Source organism: Saimiri boliviensis, chromosome 6 (genome assembly GCF_048565385.1).
Source record: "Saimiri boliviensis isolate mSaiBol1 chromosome 6, mSaiBol1.pri, whole genome shotgun sequence".
Classification (NCBI taxonomy): domain Eukaryota; kingdom Metazoa; phylum Chordata; class Mammalia; order Primates; family Cebidae; genus Saimiri; species Saimiri boliviensis.
Window position 1 is genome coordinate 115,556,856 of NC_133454.1, and position 15,728 is coordinate 115,572,583.

Genomic DNA, 15,728 nt, shown 5'->3' on the forward strand with positions numbered 1-15,728 from the left:
GCTTGGGATGAGGAAGGATGACAGAATGAAGTGACCCATACTGTTCGAAGTTGATGTATTTCACAACTGTTTGGTTCTCAGCATCATGCCACAGGGCCCAGATATCCGTGGAAGTTAAGGCGAAGTCAATCAGTGTCTCCTAGGAGGAAATGGGAAAACAAGGGATAAAGTAAGAAAGAAAGTAGTAGTTCATGGTGACTTACATTTTCATCAGTAGAAGAGGTAAATGCATGAAAAACATGGTACCACGTGAATTTGGTTAAGTCCAAATGAAATTTAGTTTCATACATCATGAAATAGTCCATTTTAAGACTACAGTCCCATGATACCATAACAGAGTTAGCCAATACTTCTTTTTCTTGTATTTATGTGACATGCAAAGGATGAATCAACCTACCTGAGAAGTGAATAGTGAAGAAATGTGATCTAGACTACAGCGGTTACTCTCAGTGGTTACCAACTGGAAAATGCAGAACTGTTAAAATATGAGATGATAATTTATTATCTGAAATATCAACATGTTGCTTTTTGAAGCAAGGGCTATTAGCATTCAGAAACCCTTCAATTTTTTTTTTTTCCACCCACACAGGCCAGGTAGAACCACTTTATTTTAATGTAGTAAAATTCATATAATATCAAATTTTACCATCTTAACTATTTTTAGCAGTGTTAAGTATATTCACATTGTTGTACAATCAATCTCTAGGATGCTTTTCATCTTCACCTTGCATAACTGAAATTCTATATTTATTAAATAATTTCCCATTTCCCCTCACTCCCAGTCTCAACCTCCACTTTACTTTCTATCTCTATAAATTTGACTACTCTAGGTACTTCATATAAGTAGAATCATATAGTATTTGTCTTTTCGTGATTGATTTATGCCTTTAGCATAATGTCTTTAAGGTTGGCCTATTTAGTTGCATGTGTCAACATTTTTTTCCTTTTAAAAACTGAAATATTCAACTGCACGTACATACAACATTTTGTTTACCTATTTGTTGTGGATGGACACCTGGGTTGGTTTAACTTTGCCTATTGTGAATAATGCTACCATGTATATGGCTGTACAAATATATGTTTGAGACCCAGCTTTCAATTCTTTTGGGTATGTATACACAAAAGTGGAGTTTCTGGATCATATGGTAATTCTATGTTTAATTTTTTGAGGAATCACTACATATATTGTTTTCCATAATGGCTGTAACATTTTACATTCCCATTAGCAATGTACAAGAGTTCTAATTTCTCAACAACGACAAAACAGTTCTAATTGTTCCATATCCTCGCCAAGACATACATACATTTATTTTTTTAATTCATTCATTCATTCAAATTGTAGATATCCTAATAGGTGTGAGGTAATTATCTCACTGTGGTAAAAGACTTATTCATATTTGTTTTTATTTTTAGAAACAGGTCTTACTCTGTCACCCAAGCTGGAGTGCAGTGACATGATCGTAGCTCAATGTTAACCTCCAACTCCTGGGCTCAAGCTATCTTTCTACGTTAGTCTTCCCAAATAGCTAGTAATGCAGGCACGTGCTACTCCACCCAGCTAATTCTATTATCATCATTATTATTTTTGTAGTGACGGAATCTCATTATGTTGCCCGAGCTAGTCATAAACGCCTGGTATCAAGTGATCCTTCTCCTTTGGCCTCCCAAACTGCTGGGACTGTAAGAGTGAGCTACATACAGTACCTGGCTTGATGAATATTTTAAATAAATTTTTTTTTGGAGATGAGTCTCATTCTGTTGCTCGGATTGGAGTGCAGGAATCTCCACTTACTAAAACCTCCACCTCCTGGGTTCAAGCAATTCTCCTGCCTCAGCCTCCCAAATAGCTGGGATTACAGGTCCCTACCACCATCCTGGCTAATTTTGTATTTTTTTTTTTTAAAGACGGGGTTTCACCATGTTGGTCAGGCTGGTCTTGAACTCCCAATCTCAGGTGATATGCCCGCCTTGGCCTCCAAAGTGCTTGGATTACAGGCGTGAGCCACCACGCCTGGCCAATTTTTGTATTTTTTTTTTTTTTTTTTTTGAGACGGAGTTTCGCTCTTGTTACCCAGGCTGGAGTGCAATGGCGCCATCTCGGCTCACCGCAACCTCCACCTCCTGGGTTCAGGCAATTCTCCTGCCTCAGCCTCCTGAGTAGCTGGGATTACAGGCATGTGCCACCATGCCCAGCTAATTTTTTGTATTTTTAGTAGAGACGGGGTTTCACTATGTTGACCAGGATGGTCTCGATCTCTCGACCTCGTGATCCACCCGCCTCGGCCTCCCAAAGTGCTGGGATTAAAGGCTTGAGCCACCGCGCCCGGCCTGTATTTTTAATAGAGACAGCGTTTCGCCATGTTAGCCAGCTGGTCTCAAACTCCTGACCTCAGGAGATCCATCCACTTCAGCCTCCCAACATGCGGGGATTACAGGCATGAGCCACCGAGCCCAGCCTAAATAACTGTTTAAATAAAGAAAATTTACTGTAAATTGAGAGAGTGATGACCCTTTACTTATACGCAACTGTTCATAAAGAAGTATTAAAGAAAAAAGTTGCAAAATTCCCTTTTGAGAAAAAAAGTAGTACATGAAATATGAAAAAAAATATGTAGTGCTTATAATCCATTCTAGCCTGAACCTATGTTTTACAACCTACGGGTCTCAATCCATTAGTGGAACATAAAATCAATTTAGCAGGTCTCAAACAACATTAAACAAACAAACAAAAATCCAACAGCCCAAACTCTTGAACTCAAATGACTCTCCTGCCATCAGCCTCCTGAGTAGCTAGAACTATACATGTGCACCAACATGGCCAGTCGAAGATCAGTGTTTTTTTTTTTTTTTTTTTTGAGACGGAGTTTCGCTCTTGTTACCCAGGCTGGAGTGCAATGGCGCGATCTCGGCTCACCGCAACCTCCGCCTCCTGGGTTCAGGCAATTCTCCTGCCTCAGCCTCCTAAGTAGCTGGGATTACAGGCACGCACCACCATGCCCAGCTATTTTTTTTTTGTATTTTTAGTAGAGACGGGGTTTCACCATGTAGACCAAGATGGTCTCGATCTCTTGACCTTGTGATCCACCCGCCTCAGCCTCCCAAAGTGCTGGGATTACAGGCTTGAGCCACCGCGCCCGGCCGGCTCGAAGATCAGTTTTTGTGAAGCAAAAAGAAAAAAATATTACAAGTTCACTATAATCTGATTAGACTAACACTGTTACATAGCTGTCAAAAAAGTTATTCTGATTTTTGGCTTCAATGAAGAATCATAATGCTCAAAACAAAGGAAGTAATAGCTCTGCTCAATTTGACACACTCCTGAACATTCAATTCCAGATCTGACCTTTAGAGCAGTAGTTCTCAAAATGTGGTCCACAGATTCCTAGAGGTCCCTGAGATCATTTGAGTGGGTCAATGATGTCAAAACCCTTTTCTTTTTTTTTTTTTTAATTTTGAGATGGAGTTGCATTCTTGTTGCCCAGGCTGGAGTACAGTGGTGCCATCTTGGCTCACTGCAACCTCCACCCTCCGGGTTCAAGCAATTCTCCTGTCTCAGCTTCCCAAGTAGCTAGGATTATAGGCACCTGCCACCATGCCTGGCTAATTTTTATATTTCTAATAGAGTCAGCGTTGTACCATGTTGGCCAGGCTGGTCTCAAACTCCTGACCTCAGGTGATCTGTCTGCCTTGGCCTCCCAACGTGTTAGGATTACAGGCAGCCACCATACCTGGCCCAAACCCTTTTCATAATAATACCACATTATTTGCCTTTTTCATTTTGTTGATATTTGCATCAATGATGCAAGACCAATGGTGGGTAAAATTACTGGTGTCTTAACATGGATGAAGGCAGTGGGACCAAACTGAACACCCTTTCATGAGAAAAACACTTAAGAAACTAGGAATAAAGGGGAAACTCTTCAACACGATAAAGGACACTTGTGAAAAATTCAGGTTGGGCGCTATGGTTCAGGCCTGTATTCCCAAAGCACATTGGGAGGCCAAGGTGGGTAGTAGATTGAGTGCAGGAGTTTGAGACCAGACTGGGTAAAATGGCGAAACCCTGTCTCTACCAAAAATGCAAAAAAATTAGCCACGCCTAGTGGCATGCACCTGTGGTCCCAGCTACTTGGGAGGCTGAGGTGGGAGGATCACTTGAGCCTGATTGGTGAAGGTTGCAATGAGCTGAGATTACGCCACTACACTCCAACTTGGGTGACAGAGTGAGACACTGTCTCAAAAAAAATTCACAGCCCACTGTTGCATCACAATGTAAAAAAGAAAAATTTATAGCCAGCATTATACTCAATGATTAAACACTGACAACTTCTCCCTTAGTAATAAAAATCAGAAATGAGACAAAGACATACAGCATGATCAACAAGGTGAAACCCTGTCTCTACCAAAAAACAGTAACAATACGAAAATTAGCTGGGCATGGTGGCACATGCCCAGAGACCCAGCTACTCTACTCAGGAGGCTGAGGTGGGAGAATCACTTGAACTAGGAAGTTGCAATGAGCTGAGATTGCGCTACTGCACTCCAGCCTGAGTGACGTGAAACCTTGTTTCAAAAAAAGGAAACCCACAAGAAAGAAGGAAAAGAAAAGAAAGAAAAGGCATCTAGATTAGAAAGGAAGTAATAAAACTAACTTTTTTTTAAAAAACAGGGTTTCCCTCTGTTGCCCAGGTTGAACTCAGCGAGGCAATCAGGATCACTGCAACCTCAACCTTCCAGGCTCAAGTGATCCTCCCATCTCAGCCCCTCAAGTAGGTGGGACTTACACTCAGCTAAATTTTGCTACTTTTTAGAGACAGGGTTTCACTTTGTTGCCCAGGCTGGTCTGGACTCTTGAGCTCAGGCAATCCGCCCACCTCCGCCTCCCAAAGTGCTGGGATTAAAGGCATGAGCCACTGTAAAGTTTATTTGCAAATGACATTATCTTGTATAAAGAAAATCCTAAGGAATTCACTATAAAATATATCAAAATAAATGAGTTCAACAAGGTTTCAAGGTACAATATCTACATGCAAAAATCAACTATTTCTATTTATTTTATTTTATTTTGAGACGGAGTTTCGCTCTTGTTACCCAGGCTGGAGTGCAATGGCGTGATCTCGGCTCACCGCAACCTCCGCCTCCTGGGTTCAAGCAATTCTCCTGCCTCAGCCTCCTGAGTAGCTGGGATTACAGGCACGTGCCACCATGCCCAGCTAATTTTTTTGTATCTTTAGTAGAGACGGGGTTTCACCATGTTGACCAGGATGGTCTCGATCTCTTGACCTCGTGATCCACCCGCCTCAGCCTCCCAAAGTGCTGGGATTACAGGCTTGAGCCACTGCGCCCGGCCTATTTTATTTTTTTTTAAATTTTTTTTTTGAGACAGAGTTTTGCTCTTGTTACCCAGGCTGGAGTGCAATGGTGCAATCTTGGCTCACCGCAACCTCCACCTCCTGGGTTCAAACAATTCTCCTGCCTCAGCCTCCTGAGTAGCTGGAATTACAGGCACATGCAACCATGCCCAGCTAATTTTTTGTATTTTTAGTAGAGACGGGGTTTCACCATGTTGACCAGGATGGTCTCGATCTCTAGACCTCATGATCCACCCGCCTCGGCCTCCCAAAGTGCTGGGATTACAGGCTTGAGCCACCGCGCCCGGCAACTGTATTTCTATAAACTTCCAATGAGCACTCTGAAAATGAAATTAAGAAAATAATTTCATTTACGATAGCATCAAGAAAATTTCATTTACAATCGCATAAAAAAGAATCAAATATTTAAGAATAAATTTAACAAAAGTATAAAATTTATACTCTGAAAACTAAAGCATCCCATGTTCATGGATCAATATACTCAATATTGCTAAGTAGCAATACTTTGTAATATCATCTACAGAGGCAACATAATTTTTATCAGAATCTCAGCTGACTTCTTTGTAGAAACTGACAAGCTGATTCTAAAACTCATATGGAATTGAATGGGACCCAGAATAGCCAAAACAATCTTGAAAAAGAATAACAAAGTAAGAGGGCTCTCACTTCCTGGTGTCAAAACATTTCCTACAAAGCAACAATAATCAAGACAGTGTGGTACTGGCACAGGGTCAGATATATAGATCAATGGAACAGAATTGAGAGTCTAGAAATTAAACCAGGTTTCTAAGGTCAAATGACTTTAAGAAGTGTGCCAGGACCATTCAATGTGTTAAGAACTATCTTTTCAAAAAATGGTGCTGAGAAAACTGGGTATCTAAAAGCAAAAGAATGAAGCTGAATGCTTACCTGACAATTTTTTTAAAAACCCACGAAATTAAAAAATGAATCAAAGTCTTCAATACAAAAGCTAAAAGTATAAAACTCTGAGAAGAAAAAGTAAGAGTAAATATTTATGACCTTAGATTTGGTAAGGGATTCTCAAGGTATGACACCATGAACAAAAGCAACAAAAGAAACTGCCAGGTGCAGTGGCTCATGCCTGTAATCCCAGCACTTTCGGAGGCCGAGGCAGGCAGATCACAAGGTCAAGAGATTGAGACCATCCTGGCCAACTAAAACCCCATCTCTAGTAAAAATAAAAAAATTAGCAGGGTGTGGTGGTGCACACCTGTAGTCCCAGCTACTCAGGAGGCTGAGGCAGGAGAATTGCTTGAACCTGGGAGGCGGAGGTTGCAGAGAGCTGAGATCATGCCACTGCAGTCCAGCCTGGCATCTGGTGATGGAGTGAGGCTCTGTCTCAAAAAAAAAAAGCAGCAAAAAAAGAAAAAATAATTTGGACTTTATCAAAATTAAAAACTTGTGCTTCATAGGACAACATCAAGAAAGTGAAAAGACAACTCCCATGGTGGAAGATATTACTTATAAATCATAAATCTGATTAGAGATTTAGATCCAGAATAATATAGTTACATACTATATAATGATGCTCTGGTATATGGACCACATATCTAATGGTGGCCCCATAAGATTAAGATTATATCTTTTTTTTTTTTTTTGAGACACAGTCTTGCCAGAATGGAGGAGTATAGTGTCATGATCTTGGTTCATTGCAACCTCTGCCTCTGGGGTTCAAACAATTCTTGTGCCTCAGCCTAGCGAGTAGCTGGTATTACAGGCACATGCCACCACACCCGGCTAATTTTTTGCATTTTTAATAGAGATGGTGTTTTGCTATACCGGCCAGTCTGTTCTCAAATTCCTGGCCTCAAATGATCCACCCCCCTCAGCCTCCCAGAGTGCTAGGAATATAGGCGTGAGCCACCGCGCCCAGCCTGTTTACAGAATTCTTTTTTTTTTTTTTTAGAAAGAAAACAAGAATAATAAGAAAAAGAATAAAGAAGAGGAAAAAAGGGAAAGAGGAAGAGGGAGAGAGGATGGGGGGTATTGCTTTACTGCCCGGGCTAGAATGCAGTCTAAATATGGGTATGCCTGTAATTGTCCTTAATAATGGAGACATGAAAGAAAATGAGGGAAGAGAATAACAAACAAGTAGCCAACCAACATTTCGTTTAAACTTCTAGGTTGATATGATGTGGTACTGATAAGAGTGTATATTTTGTGTATTTAAAGTGGAGAGTTCTATAAATGTTAATTATGTTTACAGAATTCTTACAATTCAATAACAAAAAAGACAAATAAACCAATTAAAAAATAGGTAAATGACAAGACTGAAACTCGGTCCCTTCCTTACATGTACAAAAATCAACTCAAGATGGATTTTAAAGACATAAATGTAAAACCCAAAACTATAAAAACCTTGGAAGACAACCGTAGGCAATACCATCCTGAACATACAAAGAAGCAAAGATTTAATGACAGACACCAAAAGCAATTCAACAAAAGCAAAAATTGACAAGTGGGATCTAATGAAACTTAAAAGCTTCTGCACAGCAAAAGAAACTATCAAAAGAGTAAACAGACGACCCACAGAATGGGAGAAAATATTTGCAAACTATGCATTGACAAGGGTCTGTTATCTAACATCTATAAGAAACTTAAATGTGCCAGGCGCGGTGGCTCAAGCCTGTAATCCCAGCACTTTGGGAGGCCGAGGCGGGTGGATCACAAGGTCAAGAGATCGAGACCATCCTGGTCAACATGGTGAAACCCTGTCTCTACTAAAAATACAAAAAAAAGTAGCTGGGCATGGTGGCACATGCCTGTAATCCAAGCTACTCAGGAGGCTGAGGCAGGAGAATTGCCTGAGCCCAGGAGGCGGAGGCTGCGGTGAGCCGAGATCGTGCCATTGCACTCCAGCCTGGGTAACAAGAGTGAAACTCCGTCTCAAAAAAAAAAAAAAAAAAAAAAGAAACTTAAATGTACAAAAAAAAAAAAAAGCAAACAGCCTCATTAAAAAGCGGGCAAAAGACATGAACAAACACTTTTCAAAAGAAGATGCATGCAGCTAACAAGCATATGAAAAAAGTTCAGATCACTGGTCATTAGAGAAATGCGAATCAAAACCACAATGAGCTACCATCTCACACCAGTCAGAATTATTATTAAAAAGTCAAAAATAACAGATGCTGGCAAGGTTGCAGAGAAAAGGGAACATTTATACACCATTGGTGGGAGTGTAAATTAGTTCAACCATTGTGGAAAGCAGTGTGGCAATTCCTCAAAGAACTAAAAACAGAACTACCGTTCAACTCAGCAGTCCCATTACTTATACCTGAAGGAATACAAACCATAAAGACACATGCACATGAATGTTCACTGCAGCATTATTCATAATAGCAAAGAAACACAATCAACTTAAATGCCCATCAATGACAGACTGGATAAAAAAATGTGGTACATATATATCATGGAATACACGCAGCCACAAAAAAGAACAAGATCATGTCTTTTGTGGAAACACAGATGGAGATGGAGGCCATTATCCTCAGCAAAATAATGCAGGAACAGAAAATAAAAAACCACATGTTCTCATTTATAAATGCGAGCTAAATGGTGAGAACTTATGAACACTGAGAAGAAAACAACAGACATTAGGGTCTAATTGAGGGTGGAGGTTGGGAGAAGGGAGAGGAGCAGAAAAGGTAGCTACCAGGTACTGGGCTTAATTCCTGAGTGATGAAATAATGTACAACAGAGCCCCATGACATGAGTGTTAGGTCTCCATATACAAGCCTGAAGCCTGAAAGTCTGAAGTCCTGCTTGCCTCAGCTGATGTCTCCCACCCACTACCTGTGTTCGCCATTGTCCCTAATTGCCCAGGGAAGCTTCCCTGGACAAGCTCCTCACCCAACCCTGCCACTGTAACTGAACTTACTCTGCAACACTCCCGCCCCCTGTAAAAAACCACTTAAACCTATAAAACCAACTCCTATCCCACTGCCCTTTGCTAATGCCCTTTTCTGCCTTAGCCCACCTGCACCCAGGTGAGTAAACAGCCATGTTGCTCACACAAAGCCTGTTTGGAAGGTCCCTTCATTCAAAGAACTAGTTTTTTCAACAATGAGTTCACCTATATGACAAAGCTTCACATGTACCCCCAAACCTAAAAAAAAGGGCAGTCAGGCACACTGGCTCCTGCCTGTAATCCCAGCACTTTGGGAGGCTGAGAGGGGTGGATCACCTGAGGTTAGGAGTTCGAGACCAGCCTGGCCAACGTACCAAACCCCAGCTCTACTAAAAAAATACAAAAAGTTAAGCCAGGCATGGTGGCATGTGCCTGTAATCCCAGCTACCTGCAGTAGGAGAACTGCTTGAACCCAGGAGGCGGAGGTTGCAGTGAGCTAAGATCGCGCCACTGTACTCCAGCCTGAGCAACAGAGCGGGACTCCATCTCTTAAAAAAAAAAAAAAGAAAGAAAAGCTTGCTTGCAAAGGTGGCAGTGTTCCCATGGTTCCCTAACTGATAAGGATGGTTTGCTGTGTCTACACTGCTTGCACAAACAATGTAGTTTATGTGGAACATCTGCTTTCCTTTCAGGAGCCTGGAAATTTGGTACATGCTAGGCAGAGGGTCCCTATATGACCAGCCCCCAACAAAAATCTTGGGCACTGAGCCTCTAGCAAGCTTTCCTGGGAGACAACACTTTACACATGTCATCACAGTTCAGTGCTGGAAGAATTAAGCAAGTCCTATGAGATTCTACTGGGAGAGGACTCTTAGACGCTTGTGTCTGGCCTCAGACTTTACTCCATGTGCCTTTTTCCTTTGCTGACTTTGCTTTGTATCTTCTCACTGTAATAAATCTTAGCTGTCAGCACAACCACATACTGAGCCTTATGAGTCCTTTCAGAGTATTACCGGATGTGAAGGTGAGGTGGTCTTGGGGATTATGCCCCAAAACAGTAATTTAGATACTGCATAATAAAATGTGTCAACCGCCGGGCGCGGTGGCTCAAGCCTGTAATCCCAGCACTTTGGGAGGCCGAGGCGGGTGGATCACGAGGTCAAGAGATCGAGACCATCCTGGTCAACATGGTGAAACCCCGTCTCTACTAAAGATACAAAAAATTAGCTGGGCATGGTGGCACATGCCTGTAATCCCAGCTACTCAGGAGGCTGAGGCAGGAGAATTGCCTGAACCCAGGAGGCGGAGGTTGCGGTGAGCCGAGATGGCGCCATTGCACTCCAGCCTGGGTAACAAGAGCGAAACTCCGTCTCAAAAAAAAAAAAAAAAAAAAAAATGTGTCAACCCACATCCAGCCAGTTTTAATTTCTAATAAGTTAAATATCCATAGATATAACTCACATAAATAAAAGCTCTTTGCAGTTCTCAGAATTTTTTTTTTTTTTTTGAGATGGAGTTTCGCTCTAGTTACCCAGGCTGGAGTGCAATGGCGTGATCTCGGCTCACCGCAACCTCCGCCTCCTGGGTTCAAGCAATCCTCCTGCCTCAGGCTCCCGAGTAGCTGGGACTACAGGCACTCACCACCATGCCCAGCTAATTTTTGTATTTTTGGTAGAGACGGGATTTCACCACATTGACCAGGATGGTCTCGATCTCTTGACCTCGTGATCCACCCGCCTCGGCCTCCCGAAGTGCTGAGATTACAGGCTTGAGCCACTGCGCCCGGCCAGTTCTCAGAAATTTTTAAGTGTAATAGGGTTCTGAGGTCAAAAGTTTATTTCAGTGTGACAAACTAATTGTGACATGTCGAGGAGAGTGATCAACAGGATGTTATATGAATAACATGGAACGAACTAAGGAAGTCAGAATAGAGTCAATTCTCCTACCACCCACACCCTATAAACAGAAGAGTATATTTAGGGAAGATAGACAGGTGTGTTCAAATAGTTCAAGGGTTGTCCTCCAGAAGAGAAAATAGACGTAATTATATGCAATCAAGATAAATGTCTTCATAGCATGATACCTTTGGGCCATAATATTAGGGAAAAAACTGCAAGAATGAGCTCTTCCTCTTCCCGTCCATTCTGTTCCTGAGCAATCCAGTCCAAAAACCAATAGGTACCTAAAGCAAAGTAGATATCTTTGCTGGCCAGAAGGTAGGGGTCTGGGACCTGGGGGTGTTTGGCACAGGGAGTCAGTCTGGACAGGCTGAAGGGAACATCAGCGCAGGCACGTCCCAGCGTAGGAGTGAGAACACTGGCGACTGGGAAGGGCATGTGTGCAGAGGGGGTGTGGCTGAGTGTGATGAAGCAGGAGTCTAAGGACCTGAGCAGAGTGTCTACATTTGGGACCGCCTGGCTTGGGGTGGAGGAGTAGAAACAGTTTGAGAGGGCTTCCACATGTACAGAAAGCTTGGTGCAGGGTGGAAACTCAGGTTGGGTGAGGAGGAGGTCCATTGCATGGGAGCAGTCTGGTGGTCTCAGGGCCCAAACAGAGTAAGGAGGGCAACCACATTAGAGGAGCAATGTGGAGTGGGCTATGAGAGCCCAACAGAAGTGAAAAGGGCATCCAGGAAGGGCAGTGACCTAGCATGGGGACTCAGTGGGAGAATCAGAGCTCCTGCACAGTAAGGAAGACAGACCCTACCTCACTCAGCTATTAGAATTAAATGGATAATATGCATATTGTATATGTGTTTGCTATTATTAATGTCCATAAAGGGCCTGGCACAATGCCAAGCACACGATACCCAACAACAAATGGCTGTTTATTATATCATTACCCTATGACATCACATTCTACACATCTTATATACATACAGCAGCTACTGTCTGGATGATGAGTAAATTTATTTAGAAAAATTAACTTAACCACTTAACACCTACATCCCTTTCAGGAATTCTGTTTTTTCACCTAGACTTCCTAATTTGCTCTTCTTGTTTAGTTTTGGTAAACGTTTCTTTTCACATTGCCTTAAAGTCTCTACTTCCTTTCATACTGACCCCTTCTTCAAGGTCGTCTAATTCACATAGTAACACAAAACCCAACCATCACCTCAGAAACACGTCTAGGTTGGTGCAAAGAGCTTGAACAGACTCACTGTGAGTCTACAGCCGTTTCCCCACATCAGTACACACAGAATAACTAGATGTCTTATTTGTTTCATACCTGTCCTCGTTTTGGTGCATGCATGTATATGCCTAGGTAGAGTCCCATGGCAGGGGAGTAAGCAAGCCGTAATTTGTGTCCAGTCCCAGAAGTGAGTCGAAGGTCTTTCTTCACAGGGACATATTCCAGCATGTCAGCGACCATGAGGCACATTTGCTCCTGCCCAAGAAAACAGTTAATAGGTGGTATTCAAAGAATATTCAGACTAGAAGAACAAACCTTTCGAAAGGATGGATTTTTCATTACATCTACCATTCTATCTAGTTTATCTGCTAAAAGACCTTACAGGTTTTTGTTTGAAAAGGGCTAACATGGGCTGGGCATGGTAGCCCACATCTGTAATTCCAGCACTTTGGGAGGTCAAGGTGGGTGGATCACCTGAGGTCAGGAGTTCAAGACCAGCCTGGCCAACAGGGTGAAACCCCATCTCTATTAAAAGTATAAAAATTAGCCAGGTGCAGTGATGCACACCTATAACCCCAGCTACTCGGGAGGCTGAGGTAGGAGAATTGCTTGAACCCAGGAGGCGGAGATTGCAGTGAGGCGAGTTTGCGCCATTGCATTCCAGCCTGGGCGACAGAGCGAGATTCCATGTGGTAGTGTGTGCCTGTAGTCCTAGGTATTTGAGGAGCTGAGGTGGGTGGATTACTTGAGCCCGGGAGGCAGAGGCTGCAGTGAGCTGTATTCATGCCACTGCACTCCAGCCTGGGTGACAAAGTGAGACTGTCTCAAAAAATAAAAATAAAACAAAGTGAAAGGTATACTTTGTACTTACTCTTTCAGTGTCCCTGTAAGACTGATAATTTTTCCAAATAAAAAGACAGTAAGTTAGGAGGAAAATATATGCAAAATAAAGCTAAATGAAACTGTCTGAATCTGGAAGTGACCAGTAAATTCCAAACCAACTGATCTGATCATCTTTAAGAGAAACAGCAAGATTTATTTCAATTCTCATATTTTAACCCACAGCAACACTTACCTTGTAAGACCACATTCGTAGCTTATGATCCTGACACAGAGCAAAGATGAAGGCATCATGCTCCACACAATGAACAGCAAGACTGAGGGGACGATCTGAAGGTGACTGGTCGCCCCTAAAACATAAGGCCCCGTTTTAGAGTTTTACTGTTGCAAAGAATCTGATCATTAGAATTTGCAATTCAAGAAATATAAAATTATAAATGTATACGCTTAGCAGGAGGACCAAGAGCTTATATGCTGGTAGAAGACAACTACATTTCTATTTGATTTATCACCAATTACTATAATAAAATTTAAAAGGCCCTACATAACAATAGAAGACTGTTTCCTTTTGTATTTATTATTTTCCTTTAACCATCAAATTTCTACTTCTAACAATTTTACACAAAACTGGATTTGGGTAAGTAAGGGCAGAACACTGAACTGGATATCATGAGAATATAAACAGTAGGCTGGTTTATGGTGTCAAGGCATCCAATTGCAGAGGAAATGGGCTTGGGAGTGTGGCTTTTCTCAGAAGGAATTTGATGTTATTCTGACTGTTCTCCTTTTTAGTATAATGTTTGCCTTGGAATAAGACTGAAAGCAATAACTGCCAACCAGTGCAAAAAGATTAAATTCTTGGGCCCTTTGATTTACCTGCCAGACACCACTCACCTGATAGCTGTTGGCATCCATCCTGTAAGCAATCGTTGCATTACTGAACTCTGCTTCAGTTCCACAACTGACACCATACCTGCAATGACATCCAAGGCACCTTTTGATCACACTTAGAGAAACCCAAAGGCAAGAATGATGTAACCATGAACAAGATCTTTTTAACAGGCAATCGGATTCTGTATTTCTGTACTAACAAAGTTTTAGGATGTAACTTTCCTACATACATCACACCTAAACTATTTTGAATCATTATTAGGTCAATAAAAATAACATTTCTATACTTCTTGTGAAAACGTTTGCCTTTTACAGACTGTGGCCCATATTATCACCCAGCAGAATCACTTCATTCTTTCCAAAACAATCACTAGGTACCTTTCATGTGCCAGGCACAGTTCTAGATGCTGGTGACACAGCAGTAAACAAAACAAATTTTAAAACTCCTGTCCTCATGGAACTTACATTCCTTTGGGGGAAGGGGAGAAGCAGAGACAGTCAAATTAAGTAGAATGGTAGTGAAAAAAATAACACACAAAAGGAGTACACAGAATGCCAAGGTGTAGGGAGGGCAGGCAGGGGCACTGCAGTTTTGAAAAGGGTGTTCAGTGAAGGCCTCAACGAGGTGACATTAAGTGAAGACCTAAAGGAGCTGAGGGAATGAGCCAAGCTAGTACCTGACTATACCAAACAAGTGCCTCAAAGTAGGAGTGTTCCTGGCATATTCAAGGAATTGCAAGAAGGCATGTGGCTGAAGAAGAGGGGAAGAGTGAACAGACGAAGTTAGAGAGAGAGAGCAGTGAGTCATTCTAGTGTAAGCCAGTGTAAGGACTCTGGGTTTATTCAGCATAACATGATATATTTAAAATCCAAGTTGGGGCCGGGCACAGTGGCTCACGCCTGTAATCCCAGCACTTTGGGAGGCCGAGACGGGTGGATCACGAGGTCAAGAGATCAAGACCATCCTGGTCAACATGGTGAAACCCCGTCTCTACTAAAAATACAAAAATTAGCTGGGCATGGTAGCGCACGCCTGTAGTCCCAGCTATTCGGGAGGCTGAGGCAGGAGAATTGCCTGAACCTAGGAGGCGGAGGTTGCGGTGAGCCGAGATTGCGCCATTGCACTCCAGCCTGGGTAACAAGAGCAAAACTCCATCTCAAAAAAAAAAAAAAAAAAAAAAAGATCCAAGTTGGGTCATGTTGGCCAGGCGCCGTGGCTCACACCTGTAATCCCAGCAGTTTAGGAGGCCAAGGCAGGTGGATCACTTGAGGTCAAGAGTTCGAGACCAGCCTAGTCAACTTGGTGAAACTCGTCTTTCCTAAAAGTTCAAGCTGGGCGCGGTGGCTCACGCCTGTAATCCCAGCACTTTGGGAGGCCAAGGCGGGTGGATCACGAGGTCAAGAAATCGAGACCATCCTGGTAAACATGGTGAAACCCTGTCTCTACTAAAAATACAGAAAATTAGCTGGGCATGGTGGTGAGCGCCTGTAATCCCAGCTACTCAGGAGGCTGAGGCAGGAGAATTGCCTGAACCCAGGAGGCGGAGGTTGTGGTGAGCCGAGATTGCGCCACTGCACTCCAGCCTGGGTAACAAGAGCGAAACTCCATCTCAAAAACAACAACA

The 15,728-nt window shown here is 42.5% G+C and overlaps 1 protein-coding gene across 2 annotated transcripts in view; it reads right to left on the reverse strand.

Moving 5' to 3' along the window:
* Positions 1–15,728, reverse strand: part of NUP160 (nucleoporin 160) — a 76,016-nt gene that overhangs the window by 49,056 nt on the left and 11,232 nt on the right. For both annotated transcript variants that reach the window (XM_074401469.1, XM_039471226.2), the window contains exons 5-9: positions 14,107–14,185; positions 13,448–13,562; positions 12,469–12,627; positions 398–475; positions 42–139 (exon numbers count right to left, since the gene is read on the reverse strand). In XM_074401469.1, the coding sequence (XP_074257570.1) occupies positions 42–139; positions 398–475; positions 12,469–12,627; positions 13,448–13,562; positions 14,107–14,185 (529 nt within the window). The remainder of the gene's footprint in view (positions 1–41; positions 140–397; positions 476–12,468; positions 12,628–13,447; positions 13,563–14,106; positions 14,186–15,728) is intronic.